Here is a 19675-nt window from a genome sequence, read left to right on the forward strand (position 1 = left end):
GAAAAAGTCAAGGGAAAGAATCCCAGAGAGTCTTGGAGCGCAGCTCAGTGTTAACCCTTCTGTTGCCCCTAGGGCTGAGGGCGAGTCTGGTAATTCCTGCTCACAGGTTATTCCTGGTGATTCCTCTCCCCACTCTGCCTGCTCTTGGTTCGTTAGCCTTATCTTCTCCCCATTTCCTTTATTTTTTTTCATTTTTTAAAAATTAATTAATTAATTTTAATTGGAGGCTAATTACTTTACACTATTGTGGTGGTTTTTGCCACCACATTGACATGAGTCAGCCATGGGTGTCCATGTGTTCCCCATCCCGAACCCCCCTCCCAGCTCCCTCCCCACCCCATCCCTCTGAGTTGTCCCAGTGCCCCGTTTCACCAATCGAACTTAGACTTCATATTATTCAAACCCTGCAGTAGCCCAAAGGCCGTATTTTTCTCTTTTGGTGGCCAAGACAATAATGAGATTATTTCTCCAAACCTTCACCTGCAGCTCACATCGTGGATTTGTCCTCTTGCACTTCATATTCTGTGCAAGAGGAACTTTTGGGCTGATTTGGTCATAGGTACAGAGTTCTTCAGTCTCTTCAGCAAAGACACTGTATGTTTCATCAATATAGTTGTTGTGAGTATTAAATGAACTTGATTTCCGTAAGATTTTTCTCTTGCATTATTTTCACAGGCTCGAATAATAACCTTTAAACAGAAGTTTCTTCTTAAAGAAACTTAAATCAGTTGCTTTCAGAACACACCTTGACAAAATTATACTCATTAGGGAACAAAAATTTTTGTTTTTCTTTTTTCTGATGTAAGTTGAAGACTGACAAATAGTGGTTAATGGTGTTTGGTTAAGAAGAATTTGCTTTAAATGTATAGATCAAAGACATACTTATTAATTGTTTCTTGTTGCCAATTTGTCAATTCTAAATTTTAATGTAGTTTAGGCAGGAGAAAACCCAGCTTTGTCACAAAAGGTTGGCATTACAACCATGATTCTATTGTACCTCTATTTTAATTCTTGTTAAAGGATGAATTTGATTGTATAAATCCAGCATGTTTTGTCTATTAAACATGTTAGTTCAAGAACTTCATTTGGTTTCATAAAGATATGCATCTATGATGGCTGGCCAATCCAAACATAAGATTAACCAAGTGACTTCTAACCCAATTCAGTTCTCTATCTTCTGGCTTGCAAAACATCTGGATTTGGGGAGAGAAACTGAATCAAAGTAATTTTTTTATTCAAATGATTGTTGACTGTTTTCTTCTGAGGCTTAATATAAACTTATTTTTAAGAGTTAAAATAAGTCAACATGTCCTGCACAAACATCATAGGAGACAAAACACTAAGAGTTTCTTTGATGTATCAGAAGAATATACCTTTTACTTAGAGTTTACATCTGCCCAGGTAAATTTTATTTCTAGATCTATTTTTCTTCAATTTGTCCCTGTTAATAGGGAAGATTCTAAAGATAATAACTATGCTTGGGTATTTGAGACAATGTGTGGTCTTTTACTGAAGTTACAAAGTTTTAACTCTGTTGACTAGTTTGTTTCATATTATGCAATAGAGGAATCCACATGTTAATTTAATCTGAAACTTGTTTATACAATGGCTTTTATAATGTATATCTAAAGATAGAGAATCAAGTTTTATGAGACCAGTATTTCTTGTCAATTCCTCACTCCACCCTACTCTAATTGGACTGACCCTTAAATTAAATAAAGAACAAAGAGGTCTGTAGTTTCACTACATGTTCTGGCTTGCCCTTAGTAAATGAGACAATAGAAACTTAAAACAAAGAATCTGAATTAGAAGGTCACATATACACTTACCTTTTTTGTGAAGGGAAGACATTTTAAAACAGTACATATCATCTTTTTAGTCTAAATTCAGGTTGTTTTCCAAAGAGGTATAAGAATTTAGACTTATATAAAAGGGCTTCTTTATAAAACTATGCTGATAATACTTTTTGATTTGTGAAATTTAATATTCTGCACATTATCAACCAGATGTCTTTTGATGGGTAGAGGAATGGAGGTGACTTCCAAATCTTAGAGCAGAAACTTCATGTGGCCAGTTGGATATCTTTCCTTAAAACTCAGAGAAGAGGACTGGAGTGACAGTTTAAGTCTGTGAGTCATCTGCATTTAGTGGCGATGAAAGCTATAGGTGTGGGGCAGATTTTCTGGTGGGAGAATCAGGGTCACAGGAAGAGAAAAGCGCTGGATGTTGAGTCCCAGGCATCTCTGGATTCCCGTTGGATAGAGGGAGGCGATTCTACAAACTCTGGGAAGCCCCAGCCTGGGAGGTAGAGAGAGCGCTGGGAGCATTTTGTGTTACAAAAGCTGAAGAGAAAGCATGTTTCAAGAGGAAGGAGGAACTGTCAGATGCTTCTGATGGGTCAAGCATGAAGTGGGCTGAAAGTGGCTGTTGACCTCAGCCACTGAAGTCATGGATGGTTTCTAGGAAGCTACGTTTGTGGAGCCGCAAAAGTGGAAAGCAGATTGATGTGATTGAGGCAGGCAGGAGAAAAAGGCGGAAGATCTCTGGTGTAGACATCTATGAGATGAGCTTAGAAGGAGGGGCAGGATATCTGATAGAAGTTGGCGAGTGTTGTGGGTTAAGTGGGAACATTTTTGTGGGACAGACCTGCCTGATGTGATAAAAGCCAATGAGAAAGAGGCCTTTGAGTGAGAGAGATTCAGTAAACAAGAGAGAAAAGAAAGAGGATTTAGAGTAAAATAACAGCAGCAACAGCAACTAAATATTCATTCAGTGTTTGCCAGACCCAGGGCACTGGGCTAAAAATTAACTGTGACATGTGTTCTCATAATATGTATCTTATGTTATAATATATATGATGTTTTCTAGTGGGTGCCTTTGTGTTTTCTAGGTTAGAGCAGGGAAGTGTAATTTAGGGATGTTAAGTAACCTGCTCAGTGTCCTTCAGCTAGTAAGTGATGGACAAATTTATTAATTTAAAGGAAGAACTTGGCCACTGCCCCAGTCTACTATCCCTGACTTAAATTTAGGTGTTCTGTGCTGCATTTGGAGAGCTGCTTAAAGAGTCTTTAAATTGTATTTCAAGGAAGAGCATTTCGAAACTCTCTGTCTAAAGTTCTAACAACTTTATTGGGACAACAATTTTGATAAGTGGCCTGAGTCAAAAAACCCAACCAAACAAACTGTTGTTTATCTACTAAGAAAGCTTAACTTTGTGAATATATATAAAACATTATGCCCCCAAATATAGGCTATGTGAACCAAAGTGAATTTTCACAAAGAACTCTCAAAGCAAGTGGGAGAGGCGGAAATTCAGTCTAGGAGAGTTGTTTTTTTCTTTTTTTAACACTTCAAGAAGGACACAAAAACGACAGTGGGTTGAGGTAGCAACATGGGAAAGTCAAGTAAGTGATGATGGAAAATCTCCTCTAGACAGCTTCCCTGTAGATTCCCTATAGATTCAGATCAGCTAAATTTCCTGAAATAATACTAATTCTGTCCTCTTGCTTTTCATAGGACATAATGACTACATGTGTCCGGCCACCAACCAGTGCACAATTGATAAAAACAGGAGGAAGAGCTGTCAAGCCTGCCGGCTACGCAAGTGCTATGAAGTGGGCATGATGAAAGGGGGTAGGTACCTTGGACCCAGGGCACCCACCCTCCCACCTGCCATGATGTCCTTGTCCATCACCCACTGCTGGCTGTTTCCATTCTGGTAACTGTGGGAGTGGAGTGATTTCTCTTCTAACTAATTTTTTTCCTATTCTTATTTTTCTTTGCAATGAAAGTACTTTTATAACACATTTTCTTAAAAAAATTAGAAATTTGAGCATGCCATTTTGTTTCATCTTTTTAATGTAAATAATGATGTTTGAAATCAAAGATGTGTGGGAGGTGGTGGTGGAAAGGAAGGAAAACTGCTCAATGAGTTATTCTAGAAATATTTTTCAGTTACTGTTTTATGTTGCTAACGCTAGATCATGATATCTGGGAACAAACTTTCACTTCATTGAGACTTGTGTATGTAAAAGCTAAAGAGCTAATTTATAATCTTTCAATCCCTTCATATTCCTTAGGAAATTTGAATTTACAATAACAGGCAGCTTTCTTCTTTAGAAGTTGTTAGCCAGCTGTTCCCATGATGTCAGTGTCTAGCGTGGTGCTGGGGACAGTGCAGTGATTTCCAAGCACTAACCATCACGAGGTGGTTGGGGCTTGTGCTCGTGTGCTTGTGTCTCTGTGGCTGTGAACATGTGTATGTATGGCTTTCTGTCTCCTCATGTATCCGGTCTTCCAGTTTTCTTGTATAGGAATCCAGTGTCTTGTTCTGGGGGTATTTGGTACTCCATAAATATGGTTGCCTCACTGATCTCCTTGTATTCTTTGGAATCTACTTTTGAAGAGCACTTTTAGTCTTCAATAGCCTTCAAAATACCGGGAGAGAACAAAGAGGAAATGTGTAAATACAGGAATGGGCGCATCCAGGGTTTTAGGATAATGTAAGGCTTCCCAGGTGGCGCAAGTGGTAAAGGACCCGCCTCCCAATACAGGAGATGTAAGAGACACAGGTTCAACCCCTGGGTGGGGAAGATCCCCTGAAGGAGGAAATGGCAACCCACATAGAGAACCCCACGGACAGAGGAGCCTGGCGGGCTACAGTCCATGGGGTCGCAAAGAGTCACACACGACTGAGCAGCTTAGCACAGCATGCACAAAGAAGAGAGACAGACCTATGATGGTGCTGCCTGCTGAACATAATGGTGAAAAGCTTTCTGGAGAGGAGGCTTGAGAATAGTTAAGGAGAGCAAAGTTGCCATGACAAAGATTAGTGATTGTGCAAATAGAGGGCAGCTAACCTTTAACTCATTAATACTTTGACAAAGTGGGAGGCAGAGGAAAACCCAGCAATCATGCTTGATGATTATATAATTGAGCTTATAGGCAAAGATTCCTTAGTTAGCAGTCATAAATAAACCTACTGGGTTGAGATTTTTGAATACAACATCTGGAATAAATTCTCTTGATGAACAGATGAAATGTTGAATTTACACATTGTGTGAGCTGTGACTATATGTCTTGAGAGTCTGAAAAAGCAAATTTAATTCAAAGGGTAATTAATTCCAAGAATTTAACAGTCACATTCAGAAAATGACACTTTGAGTCATAAACAGATTAAATATTTAAGGAATTCATCTTTCTTTGTACTGTTGGAGAATTAGTCAGGCTTAATTAAACTCACAAAAAGCTTCTTAAGGTAACTTGATCAGTGACAGGTATATAACAGCTACATGTAAAAAGTTTAATTTGAAAGAGTGAGTCCAAGTTTAATATTCTTCTTTGGCAATTACAGGTAGATTAAGCCCAGCCTCTTAAATTCTCTCTAAAAGCTAGAATAAGCAACTTATAAATAGGTCCAAGACATTTTTTTTTTTCCTTTGAAGGTACCCATACATTGACCCCACTTCATAGAAACAATTCTGTTTTTCCTAATTAACATCCAGATACAGTCTGGCTGCATAAATATAAATTATGCATACTCATTTTTAATCTAACAAAAAATTTAACATGCAAAGACATAATAAAAATCTCCCCACTGTTTTCAAGTGGGACTTCAGATAATTACTGCACATAGCCAATCTAAGTGCATATGCATATTCTTATACATGTATATTTATGGCTGCAAAATATATATCTGTGTTAGTCTGCTACTATATTAGCTCTCTGAGCCTGCTATAACAAAATCTATAGACTGGGAGGCTTAAACGTAGAAATTGATATATCTCATGGCTCTGAAGACTGCAAGTCCAAGATCAAGCTGTTAGCAGGTTCGGTTTCACCCTAGACCTCTCCGCTTAGTTGATGATGGTCCCCTTCTCTCTCTGCGCTCACATGGCCTTTTTCTCTCTGTGTGCATCCCTGGTATGTGTGTGTGTGTGTGTGTGTGTGTGTGTTTTCTCTTCTTTTAGGGACACCAGTCATATTGGAATAGGACCCCATCCTTAGGGCCTCATTTAATCTTTATTGCATCTTTAAAGAGCCTATGTCAAAATTTAGTACTGTTTTCAAGTACTAGGGTTAAGGCTTCAATTTGATTTTTTTGAGGAGACACAATTCAGTCCATAACAATTTCCCATAAGATTCCTTAGCAGTTGTTAGTAGCCGTCTACATAAAATGAAAACGTGTTTTTCTGGCAGTTTATAGATGTGTATAAGTTTTACGGCAAGCTTTAAAATTGTAAAACTATAGGCTGTGAGAACATCTCATTTTAATTATGTGTATAGTGTTTGCCATAAAGAAATGTAATTTATATTACATTTAAATTATGGGATAGCACACATAACCTTATAACACCTGTATAACAACTCCCCAAATCCCACCCAATAAAGACTTAATTTACAGCTGGAAGTATAGTTATAACCAACTATAAAATCAGAAATTACTTGTAAAGAACAGCTGTGACTAAATAAATCTTTACAATGTTTTGCTACTGATTTCACAAGAATCCAGTTTCTGAAACATGCTAGAGACCAATTATAATATTGAATCTCTACATATGAAATAAAATGTTTCATTTCAGATAAAAGAGAGAACCACAAACTTATCCCTTACTTTTAGATCAAGGCTGAATATGTTTGTTAAACTACTCTTGATATCCAAAAGAGTGCATGGTTTATCTACACAAAGAAATTATTTTAATCTCTTATGATACCTGCTGTACCCTGAAAATCCCAACATCATTGTTAGATTTGGACCTGAGGCAAAATGGTTCAGTAGGATGCAGGATTTAAGACATGCTTTAGGGGATGCTCTTGCCCATCTTAGTACCAGTGCTGGCTTCCTCTGCCTAGCTTGCATTTTCCTTTTCATCTGTCTCCCTCCTCTTCAACCTTAAGTGGCAGATTAAACATCTGTTCTTTAGGGAGAGCATCCCTGTTGCCTCGGGCTTCCCTTGTGGCTCAGCTGGTAAAGATCCGCCTGCAAAGCAGGAGACCTGGATTCGATCCCTGGATTTGGAAGATCCCCTGGAGTAGGGAAAGGCTACCCACTCCAGTATTCTGGCCTGGAGAATTCCATGGACTGTATAGTCCATGGGGTCGCAAAGAGCTGGACACAAGTGAGTGCCTTTGCCTTTCTTTTTCCCACTGTTGCCTCCCTCTACGTTAGCCCCTTGTGTTCTCCCTTTCATAGCAGACAGCTCTTCCCTGAATTCTCATTACTGTTATTGTTTGTTGTTCAGCATCTGCCCATGAACTCCACAGTGGTGAGGGCTCCTCTCTCTGTCCTGTTTACTGATCTAGCACTAAGCAAGTCACAAAGTGAGTGTTCAAGAATTTCCTTCCCCATGGATTAACGTCATAGTTCATTTAAATAGTTACTAGTTTAGGACTGCTTAGGGGTGAGCTACCACAGAGAGTGCAAGCATGAATAAACACCCAGTCCCTTCCATCAGTATCCTCACTATACAAAGAGGACGTTTGCTCATCAAGTGACACATAAAAGTCCCTAAGACAAGTTAAGACCAGGATGGAAGATGGGATGAGAATGGAAGACCATTGGTCGGTGGAAGCTCAGAGCTTTGCCAGTCACTACTGGGTTTAGTTCAACCCCGAGTGTTACTCTGGAGAAGAAAATGGCAGCCCACTCCAGTATTCTTGCCTGGAGAATCCTATGGATGGAGGAGCCTGGTGGGCTGCTGTCCATAGGGTCGCACAGAGTCGGACACGACTGAGGCAATTTAGCATGCATGCATGCATTGGGGAAGGAAATGGCAACCCACTCCAGTATTCTTGCCTGTAGAATCCCAGGGACAGAGGAGCCTGGTGGGCTGCCGCCTATGGGGTCGCACAGAGTCGGACACGACTGAAGAGACTTAGCAGCAGCAGCAGCAGCAGAGTGTTACTCAGACCATCTGACTTCCAAAGAGTATATTATTATCCAAGAACTTGGCATTTCTATTTTGGTTTGATGAAAGGGGAAAGCTTCAGAGATGGAATTCTTGGTCCAAATGCTGGCTTCTCCTCAGACTTGCTGAGCAATCCTGTTGCAGTCATTTTTATTGAGTTTCATTATCCTCAGTTGTAAAATAAAAATAAACAATTTGTACTTAACAAGTTTCTTGTAAAGATCACAATTCATGTGAAGTACTTATTAAAGTACCACACAAGTGTGTGTTAATGGTTACAGGCAGCCCTCAGAGATATTGCCGGCTTGGTTCCAGACCTCTACGATGAGGTAAATATCGCAATAAAGTGAGTCACAGAAAACTTTTTTTTTGGTTTCTAGTGCATGTAAAAGATATATCTACACTACATTCTACTCTATTAAGTGTATAATAGTATTTTGTCTAAAATAATGTACATATCTAGTTAAGAAATGTTTGTTGTTGTTTAGTTACTAAGTTGCGTCTGACTCTTCTGCAACCTCATAGACTGTAGCCTGCCAGGCTTCTTCGTCCTTGGGATTTCCCAGGCAGGAATACTGGAGTGGGTTGCCATTTCCTTGTCCAGGGGATCTTCCTGACCAAGATGTCTATTCCATGTCTCCTGCATTGCAGGCGGATTCTTTACGACTGAGTCACCTGGGAAGCCTAATTAAGAAATATATTAGCGCTAAAAAAAAAAAAAAGCTAGCCATCCTCTGAGCCTTTCAGTTCAGTTCAGTAGCTCAGTCGTGACCGACTCTTTGCGACCCCATGGACTGCAGCATACCAGGCTTCCCTGTCCATCACCAACTCCCAGAGCTTGCTCAAACTCATGCCCATCGAATTGGTGATGCCATCCAACTGGTTCATCCTCTGTCATTTCCTTCTCCTGCCTTCAGTCTTTCCCAGCTCAGGGGCTTTACCAATGAGTCATTTCTTCACATCAGGTGGTCAAAGTATTGGAGCTTCAGCTTCAGCATCAGTCCTTCCAATGAATATTCAGGACTTATTTCCTTTAAGATGGACTGGTTGGATCTCGTGGTCCAGGGGACTCTCAGGAGTCTTCTCCAACACCATAGTTCAAAAGCATCAATTCTTCAGTGCTCAACTTTCTTTATGGTCCAACTCTCACATCCATATATGACTATTGGAAAAACCGTAGCTTGACTAGATAGCAAAGTAATGTCTTTGTTGGCAAAGTAATGTCTCTGCTTTTTAATATGCTCTCTATGTTGGTCATAGCTTTTCTTCCAAGGAGCAAGCATCTTTTAATTTCATGGATGCAGTCACCATCTGCAGTGATTTTGGAGCCCCCAAAAATAAAGTCTCTCACTGTTTCTGTTGTTTCCCTGTCTATTTGCCATGAAGTGATGGGACTGGATGCCATTATCTTAGTTTTCTGAATGTTGAACTTTAAGCCATTTTTTTCACTCTCCTCTTTCACTTTCCTCAAGAGGCTCTTTAGTTCCTCTTCAATTTCTGCCAAAAGGGTGGTGTCATCTGCATATCTGAGGTTATTGATATTTCTTCTGGCTCTCTTGATTCCAGCTTGTGCTTCATCCAGCCCAGCGTTTCATATGATGTACTCTGCATGTAAGTTAAATGAGCAAGGTGACAATATACAGCCTTGAAGTACTCCTTTCCTAATTCAGAACTAGTCTGTTGTTCCATGTCCAGTTCTAACTGTTGCTTCTTGACCTGCACACAGATTTCTCAGGAGGCTGGTCAGGTGGTCTGGTATTCCCATCTCTTGAAGAATTTTCCACAGTTTGTTGTGATCCACACAGTCAAAGGCTTTGGCATAGTCAATAAAGCAGAAATAGATGTTTTCCTGGAACTCTCTTGCTTTGTTATTATCCAATGGATGTTGGCAATTTGATCTGAGTCTTTAGCAAGTCATAAAAGTGACATCAAAGATCACTGATTACAGTTCACCATAGAAAATATAATACTAAAGAAAAAGTTGGAAATATTGTGAAAATTACCAAAAAGGGACACACAGACAGAAAGCGAGTAAATACTGTTGAAAAAATGGCACAATAGACTTGTTTGTGTTGCCAGAAGTCTTTAACTTGTGAAAAATACAGTATCTTCAAAGTACATCAAGATGAAGTATGCCTGTATATCTTCCATCCTAAAAATAATCCCTATCACAGATGTGTTTTTTTTTGTGGGGGGGGGGAGGAAGAGAATGGCAATTTTATCACTAGTACTAGCTATAAATATCTAATTCTTTTGTAGAGAGTCGAACCCTGACTAAGCTACATCTGCTTTTTCTTTTTAACTTTTTGGTGTCATATGCTGAGTATATCTTCATGAGTGAGATTTATTTTTTTTATCATTTTATGATGCCATAGATTTACACAAACTGGCTAAAATTCCTCACAGTAGACTCAGAAGTGTGTTGGTGGAAAGGTTTTCATTTTTTAGATGAGGAAATTGGCATCAGATATTAATTGATGTGCAAGACTCATGCACTGCCCATCCTGGTTGTACTTCCTTTTTACATACTAAGAAGAAATTTAAGATAAAGTAATAATGGTCACTAGTGTTTACTTTGGTGACAGTGTTGCAGTTTCAGTTCAGTTCAGTTCAGTCACTCAGTCGTGACCGACTCTTTGTGACCCCATGGACTACAGCATGCCAGGCCTCCCTGTCCATCACCAACTCCTGGAGTTTACTCAAACTCATGTCCATTGAGCTGGTGATGCCATCCAACCATCTCATCCTCTGTCATCCTCTTCTCCTCCTGCCTTCAATCTTTCCCATCATCAGGGTCTTTTCAAATGAGTCAGTTCTTTGCATCAGGTGGCCAAAGTATTGGAGTTTCAGCTTCAACATCAGTCCCTCCAGTGAATATTCAGGACTGATATAATATTCATAATATTCGTTGCACTTTAATTTTGAGAAATACTCCCAAACAATAAATAAATTTAACAAATTAACATTACAGTTTTAAAGTGAGGAAATAAGATACTAATAATAAAGTTGGAGAAATGTATGTTATGTGTTTCAAATAACAGAGATGCCAAATGAAGAGCTAGAAAATAAAATATTTCCTGTTTTTCTGAGTTTAATAATTATAATCCTGAGTAACTATAATTAGTTTCATTGATAGGATGAGCTTCCAGTCCAGAAAATTAGGTTTCTTTTGATCCTGCACTGGCTATTTTTCTTTACCAAAATAGTCAAGTATTTATTAATGTTAATGACCAGAGAACCAAATCAATGAATTAAAAATGTAAATGTGAATTTCTTCCTAGAGATAGTCCAACAATTCTTGTGAGAATTTAAGCTGTATGTGAATCCAAGCTTTTTCAGAAGGCAGGGTTGAGAATTCATGTTTAGGATTTGATTTAGGAAAAATGTTAAGGGAGAGCTAATTGCTCTTGACCAAAGAGATTCTGATTTTTTTAAGAAGCAACTTAGATATTTATGATATTAAGAACTTTTTTTTACTAATTTATATTATGAATAATTAATTCATATAAAACTTCTTCCTTATTATCCTTTTTTATTTTCAAACAAAGAAATACACTGAATCACATACCGGACCTTAAAGATGAACAAATTCAGGTGAGTGAAACAATATAGCAGGCAACTCAATATTTCCATCCTTAAGATCCTTTAATGTGGAGTGAACAACTTTCTTAAAAATTTGGCAGAATATGATGGGATCATCTCAGTTCAAAGGCTGTTGCCCTACCAATTAATGATTTCTTCCATCAGAGTCACCAATGACTTTCTAGTTGTTAAATCCAGCAGTCAATTCTTAGTCCTCCTCTTGATAGATTAGCAGCATTGGACACAGTAGATAATTCTCTCCTTAATGTGCTGATTTTACTTACCTTTCAGGACAATGTACTTTTTTCCCTCTCCTACCCTATTTGTCTCTCTAGATCGTCTTTGAGTGTTTCTCATCTTCTTTCCCGGCCTCTTAATACTGAAGTGGCTTGAGATTCATTCTAGGGAACTCTTCTATTCTCTGTTTGTCCTGACTCCATTTTGGTATTACCTAGTCCCATGGCTCTAAATACCATGTATATGTTGATGACTGCCCAGTTTATGGGCTTCCCAGGTGGTGCTAGTGGTAAAGAATCTGCCTACCAATTCATGAGACATAAAGGACATAAGTTAGATCCCTGGGTTGGGAAGATTCCCTGGAGATAGGCATGGCCACTCCAGTATTCTTGCCTGGAGAATCCCATGGAGAGAGGAGCCTGATGCGTTACAGGCCATAGGTCGCAAAGAGTCAGACACGACTGAAGTGACTTAGCACGCACGTATGTCCAGTTTATACCTTTAGCTTAGACTTTCTCCAAGTTTATGACTTCTATATACAATTTCTCACATGTCTTTCTCACTTGAGTGTCTAATAAATATCTCAAACTCAATTTGTTCAAACCTGAATTTCTTGTCTTTATCCTCCAATATGCTTTATCTGTGATCCTTCTCATCTTAGCTGATAGCTTCATCTTTTAAATTGTTCAGACCCCCAAAATTGAATTATCCTCATCTCTTTTCTTTCTCCCATACCTCACATTCAGGAAGTTTTGGTGGCTCTAGCTTCAGATATTTTTGGACTCTGACCACTTTATTGTTGCCACTCTGGTCTGAAACAACATCATCTTTCTCCCACTTTATTGCTGAAGTCCTACTTGCTTTTATCCTTCCTTCCCTGTGATCATTTTTTTTCCTGTAAAGATATGTTAAAAATGGAACACAATCAAAGAAGTGAAGTGAAGAAGTGAAGTGAAGTCGCTCAGTCGTGTCTGACTCTTTGCAATCCCATGGACTGTAGCCTACCAGGCTCCTCTGTCCATGGGATTCTCCAGGCAAGAATACTGGAGTGGGTTGCCATTTCCTTCTCCAGAGGATCTTCCTGACCCAGGGATTGAACCTGGGTCTCCTGCATTGTAGGCAGATGCTTTTACCATCTGAGCTACCAGGGAAGTCAAATAATCAAAGCACTTCTCAAAACCTTGCATTGCTTCCCAGTTCACTCAGCTGATGTCATAACAGTGGCCAGAAGACCCTGTCTTCTCCCTCTTCTTACTTTTTCCACCTCTTTTCCAATTACTCTCTATCCTGCTTCCTCCACTCCAACCATGTGGGCATTCTTAAATGCCAGGTGCACTTCTGTCTTGAAGCATTTACTTTAGCTTTTCCTTCTCCCTGGAATGCCATGCCCCCGAACGTTTGTGCACCTAACTCTGTAACGTCTCTCAAATTATGCTGCATTATCAATTCATCGGTGAGGTTTATCCTGACCATTGTATTGATAGTTTGCTTCACCCACGCATCCTGCAGTTCTCTGTTTCCCTATGTCCCCATCCTGCATCTCCACCTCTTAATACATCACATAATTAATTTCAGATGATTTATTATTTGATATCTGTCTCCCTAAAACATAAGCTCCAGATGGGAGCTTACAAATAAATAAAACATACTTGTTTGTTCACTGGTGACATTTCAAGCACTTAGGTCAGTGCCTGCATCTAATAGACAATCAAGAAATAGTTGTAGCATATACGACTTAATAGCTTGACTGAGCACAACTGAAAGTGCATTGTTAAGTGTTGAGCTGTGAATAGGTGGAGTGTCAAGAGTCCTGGTTTTCTAATTAAGAATATCTGCTTGGAAATTAAAACCTGTCTAGGAGTTAGCTTTTACTGCATAGCAGAACCTCACCTCAACACCTCAGTGGCAAGACAAGAAGCATCTCTTACTCACATGTCAAGGAGATGGCCTAGATGCTGGCATTGGCTGGGTTCTCTCTGAGGTCTGGAGGTCAGCTGGCTGTTTTGGCTGGAGTACCTGGGCTGATGCAGTTTTGCTTCACATGTCTCCTATTCTCCAGCAGGCTTCTCCGGGCATGTTCTCATGGTAGGGCTGAGGCATGGAAGAGAACAAGCCCCAGACTGCAAACCCATTCCAAGCTTTTGCTTGCATTATCCGTTGATGTCCAAGGCCCCAAGCCAGTCAGATAGCTGGGTCTTAGGGCTCGTGAGAGAGGCTTTCAGAGTTGTGTGGCAAAGGCTACAAAATTGGAACTGTTTTTGTAATCTATCACAACCAGAAATATGAACTTTTCAGATTTTGGACTCAAAAATGGAGAATCAAGAGCTCTTACACTTGGAAGGGACCTATGGTTCCTTTATTCTTCTTTCATACTCAGTGTAGGAACCCCCATCTAGCATTGCTGACAGCTGTGTTGGGGTGCTGAATGCAGATGTGAATTTTGTGTTCACACCTCATATACATAATGAGTGGATACAATAGGGCAAAAAAAAAAAAAACAACCCAGGAGTAGATATGAGCCAGTAATTCTGGAAAAATAGGAGCTTGTTTTAGATATGCCATATTTTACTAATTCGTTTAGATATAGGTTTGGACTTACCTAGTAAATCAGATGGTAAAGAAACTGCCTGCAATGCAGGAGACCTGGGTTCGATCCCTGGGTCAGCAAGATCCCCTGGAGAAGGAAATGGCAACCCACTCCAGTGTTCTTCTCTGGAAAATTCCATGGACAGAGGAGCCTGGCAGGCCATCGTCCATGGGGTCGCAAAGAATCAGACAAGACTGAGCAACTAACACTTTCACTTTTATTTTTAAAGGACAGAAACAGGGATCTTCATTTACCTTTTCAAGGATAACCATGTCTCACCTTGAGTGAGACATAATTCAAAAACATGCTGACAGATATTTGCCAAAATTCCAGAACTGGGTCTTTCTTATTTATTTCTACAATTGCTATTGCTTGGGATGATGTAGGACCCTTTCTATGGATAGAACTTACAAAATGCAGAACTTTGGGGGCAGTAATTATATGAATAAATTGCTACTTTTTAAGTTATGTAAACCTAAGACCTCATGAATGTTCATGTGTTTACTTTTTATTTCAGTGATTGTGATTAGGATAATAAATGGTGCTTAGGGCTGAAAGAACTTAAAGATCACCTAGTTCATCTCTTTGTTTTTCAGCTCATTGTTCTTGTCCAAGTTACACAGCTAGGTAGCTGCTCAGACTGGAAGCCAAGACTCCTGAAACCTAGCTCAAGGCTCTTTTCATTGTACAGCACTGCCTCACTGACCTAGAGGACCTATAGCATCATGAGAAATAGACACATGCATGAGTAAGATGCTAATATCACACAGACCAAAATTATGACTTAGGAAACCTTACTGCGGGCCCCAAATCCTATTCTTCTTCAACAAAAATATTAACACATTTGGCTTAATTGCACAACAGAAGCACCAAAATAAATTTATATGGAGAGTGTGCTGGTTATTTTAAAAAGAATTACTTAACATTTAATTACTTCCTATTGCTTAATATAATTTAAAAAGGACAGTTTCTCCTTCAGGCCAAGGGTTTTCAATGTTTTGAGACAACAATGGCAATACTTGTTGAAAGCCCATCTGTTTTCTTTTTTTTTAAATATTTAGACTATTCTAGTATAAAAAATGGTAACTTTACCAAGTAAAAAGGAGGGCTGGCTAAGGGTCCAGTCTGAACCTGGCTCTTTCAAGGACTCTTGGGCAGATCATTTAATTTTTCTGAACTCAGTTTTCAGTTGTGAAAAATAGGAGCTTAGCACTGAGTGGTCTCTAGAGCATCTTTTGAATCTTAAATTTTATATTTTATGAAGAGAGAGTCAGACTCTAAAGCTAAAGTCATTGATTAGCATGAAAAGTGAATGTCTTCAGAGTGGAGAGTGGCACCAAAATGAGTTTAATGTTCACAGTGACAGGAGCAGATGACTATAACACCACTGCATCAAACAGATCAAGAACTAAGTTTGTTGAGATAGATAGGGCTTTGAGAAGAAAACTAACCTCTTTTTTGGTGTCCAGTTCAGTTCAGTTGCTCAGTCGTGTCCAACTCTTTGCGACCCCATGGACTGCAGCACGCCAGGCTTCCCTGTCCATCACCAACTCCCGGAGTTCACCCAAACTCATGTCCGTTGAGTCGGTGATGCCATCCAACCATCTCATCCTCTGTCATCCCCTTCTCCTCCTGCCCTCAATCTTTCCCAGCATCAGGGTCTTTTTTTTTTTTTTTTAATAAATTTATTTATTTTAGTTGGGGGCTAATTACTTTACAATATTGTAGTGGTTTTTGTCATACATTGACATGAATCAGCCATGGGTTTACATGTGTTCCCCATTCTGAACCCCCCTCCCACCTCCCTCCCCATCCCATCCCTCTGGGTCATCCCATTGCCCCAGCCCTGAGCATTTGTCTCATGCGTTGAACATGGAATGGTGTTCTGTTTCACATATGATAATATACATGTTTCAATGCTATTGTCCCAGAACGTCCCACCCTCACCTTCTCCCTCAGAGTCCTTAAGACTGTTCTATGCATCTGTGTCTCTTATTCTGTCTCACATATAGGGTTATCATTACCATCTTTCAGATTCCATATATATGCATTAGTATACTGTATTGGTGTTTTTCTTTCTGGCTTACCTCACTCTGTATAATGGGCTCCAGTTTCATCCATCTCAATAGAACCGATTCAAATGTATTTTTTTTAATGGCTGAGTAATATTCCATTGTGTATAGGTACCACAGCTTCCTTATTCATTCTTCTGCTGATGGACATCTAGGTTGCTTCCATGTCCTGGCTATTGTAAACAGTGCTGTGATGAACATTGGGGTACACGCGTCTCTTTCAATTCTGGTTTCCTCGGTGTATATGCCCAGCAGTGGGATTGCTGGGTCATGTGGCAGTTCTATTCCCAGTTTTTTAAGGAATCTCCACACTGTTCTCCATAGTGGCTGTACTAGTTTGCATTCCCACCAACAGTGTAAGAGGGTTCCCTTTTCTCCACACCCTGTCCAGCATTTATTGCTTGTAGACTTTTGGATAGCAGCCATTCTGACTGGTGTGAAATGGTACCTCATTGTGGTTTTGATTTGCATTTCTCTAATAATGAGTGATGTTGAGCATCTTTTCATGTGTTTGTTAGCCATCTGTATGTCTTCTTTGGAGAAATGTCTGTTTAGTTCTTTGGCCCATTTTTTGATTGGGTTGTTTATTTTTCCAGAAAGCATGAATAGAAGGAACATACCTCAACATAATAAAAGCTATATATGACAAACCCACAGCAAACATTATCCTCAATGGTGAAAAATTGAAAGCATTTCCCCTAAAGTCAGGAACAAGGCAAGGATGCCCACTTTCACCACTACTATTCAACATAGTTTTGGAAGTTTTGGCCACAGCAATCAGAGCTGAAAAAGAAATAAAAGGAATACAGATAGGAAAAGAAGAAGTAAAACTCTCACTGTTTGCAGATGACATGATCCTCTACATAGAAAACCCTAAAGATTCTACCAGAAAATTACTAGAGCTAATCAATGAATACAGTAAAGTTGCAGGATATAAAATTAACACACAGAAATCCCTTGCATTCCTATACTCCAATAATGAGAAAACAGAAAGAGAAATTAAGGAAACAATACCATTCACCATTGCAACAAAAAGAATAAAATACTTAGGAATATATCTACCTAAAGAAACAAAAGACTTATATATAGAAAACTATAATACACTGATGAAAGAAATCAAAGAGGACACAAACAGATGGAGAAATATACCGTGTTCATGGATTGGAAGAATTAATATAGTGAAAATGAGTATACTACCCAAAGCAATCTATAGATTCAATGCAATCCCTATCAAGCTACCAACGGTATTTTTCACAGAACTAGAACAAATCATTTCACAATTTGTATGGAAATATAAGAAACCTCGAATAGCCAAAGCAATCTTGAGAAAGAAGAATGGAACTGGAGGAATGAACCTGCCTGACTTCCGGCTCTACTACAAAGCCACAGTCATCAAGACAGTATGGTACTGGCACAAAGATAGAAATATAGATCAATGGAACAAAATAGAAAAACCCACGCACCTATGGACACCTTATCTTCAACAAAGGAGGCAAGAATATACAATGGAGAAAAGACAATCTCTTTAACAAGTGGTGCTGGGAAAACTGGTCAACCACTTGTAAAAGAATGAAACTAGAACACTTTCTAACACCATACACAAAAATAAACTCAAAATGGATTAAAGATCTAAATGCAAGACCAGAAACTATAAAACTCCTAGAGGAAAACATAGGCAAAACACTCTCTGACATAAATCACAGCAGGATCCTCCATGACCCACCTCCCAGAATATTGGAAATAAAAGCAAAAATAAACAAATGGGACCTAATTAAAATTAAAAGCTTTTGCACAACAAAGGAAACTATAAGCAAGGTGAAAAGACAGCCTTCAGAATGGGAGAAAATAATAGCAAACTAAGCAACAGACAAACAATTAATCTCAAAAATATACAAGCAACTCCTGCAGCTGAATTCCAGGGTCTTTTCAAATGAGTCATCTCTTCACATCAGGTGGCCAAGGTATTGGAGTTTCAGCTTCAACATCAGTCCTTCCAGTGAGCACCCAGGACTGATCTCTAGAGATGTATTAATTGTAGTTGGGCTTCCCAGGTGACACTAGTGGTAAAGAATCTGCCTGCTAATGCAGAGGGTGAGTTCAACCCTTGGGCTGGGCAGATCCCCTGGAGAAGAGAACGGCAGCTCACTCCAATATTCTTGCTGAGAAATCCCATGGACAAAGGAGCCTGGTGGGCTATAGTCCATGGGGTCACAAAGAGTCAGACATGACTGAGTAACTAAACAACAACAACAAAGTTATGCTTAAGAATTGAGTCCCAAGACCTGGTGAAACTTTACAGTGTCTGCTTTGTGGAACAGAGAAAGGAAGAGGCTGAAAAGATAGTGAATTTTGAGAAGTTCTTGATTAGATACCAGACAAGTGAGTCTGGGGATGTTGGCTTGAAAACTTATCCAGTAGGTATAAACCAACACACATGAGATGAGACGTCTTAGAAATCTTGAAAATATATGCCAACCCTAAAAGAGATTTAAAGGTAAAGTGATGAGACATGTGGAAAGAAATGTTCTGGTTATATCTGGAGACAACACATGGTTTAGTTTAAGCTTGACTGAGCAAATAAAAGTAGTGAGAAATATGCAAAATTATACTTAGGGGTTTATATCTTTAAAAGCTTGCTTAAGACTAATTACTATTATATTTATTTTATATTAAATTTTTGGCAGTCTATCTTAGAAAATTTTATATAACAAATGTTAGGCCAACTCCAAACTTCTTGCCCAAATCATTTAAAATAAGGCTAATCTTTATTGAGCATTTACTATGTGGAGGTGTTTGGAGACACAGGGTTAACACATGCCCACTGAACACAGTGTCTAGGAAACCTAATGATGCGAAGAGACCTTCCACTTAAAAGGTGACCAAACCCCTTACTTCCCTCAAAAGACCTGAAATTTAAGTTGGCCTAAATATTCCTGCTGTCTCAGTTTATCCACCAGTTCTGACCTTAGTGATATCCATCAGTACTCCCAGAAATCAAGCTCAAGTTTGCTGGCTGACCTTTCATATTTTGTGGTTTCAACTTCTGGCTGATATTCATGGGGATATGTCCTATTGCCAAGTTAAGTCCTGCCCATCCTAGATTTATTTCCATCTCTTTGTGGGTCCCAGTCGCATAGAAAACATTCCTGTATGAATCCATTAACTGCTTCATCAGGCTCTCCCAAGAATCAAAGGCATGAATTATATTTTGATAAGTAAAAGTTGGTACACAAATATTAGGTTTTATTTTTCATTTATGATGTAGTATGATGCTTATGTCTTTAGCTTTT

The 19675-nt window shown here is 39.1% G+C and overlaps 1 protein-coding gene and 1 non-coding gene across 10 annotated transcripts in view; one reads left to right on the forward strand and one right to left on the reverse strand.

Annotated features, from left to right (window-relative positions):
* The window catches only part of ESR1 (estrogen receptor 1), a 391695-nt gene that overhangs the window by 193575 nt on the left and 178445 nt on the right, over positions 1-19675 (forward strand). For all 9 annotated transcript variants that reach the window (XM_081530291.1, XM_081530289.1, XM_081530287.1 and 6 more), the window contains one exon: positions 3517-3633. In XM_081530291.1, coding sequence (XP_081386417.1) covers positions 3517-3633 — 117 coding nt within the window. The remainder of the gene's footprint in view (positions 1-3516; positions 3634-19675) is intronic.
* On the reverse strand, positions 12804-12877 carry TRNAC-ACA (transfer RNA cysteine (anticodon ACA)). The gene has a single exon. It is a non-coding gene; the product is annotated as a tRNA-Cys (tRNA).

The sequence above is a fragment of the Giraffa tippelskirchi genome, chromosome 9 (genome assembly GCF_054371585.1).
Source record: "Giraffa tippelskirchi isolate mGirTip1 chromosome 9, T2T-mGirTip1v1.2.pri, whole genome shotgun sequence".
Taxonomy (NCBI): Eukaryota; Metazoa; Chordata; class Mammalia; order Artiodactyla; family Giraffidae; genus Giraffa; species Giraffa tippelskirchi.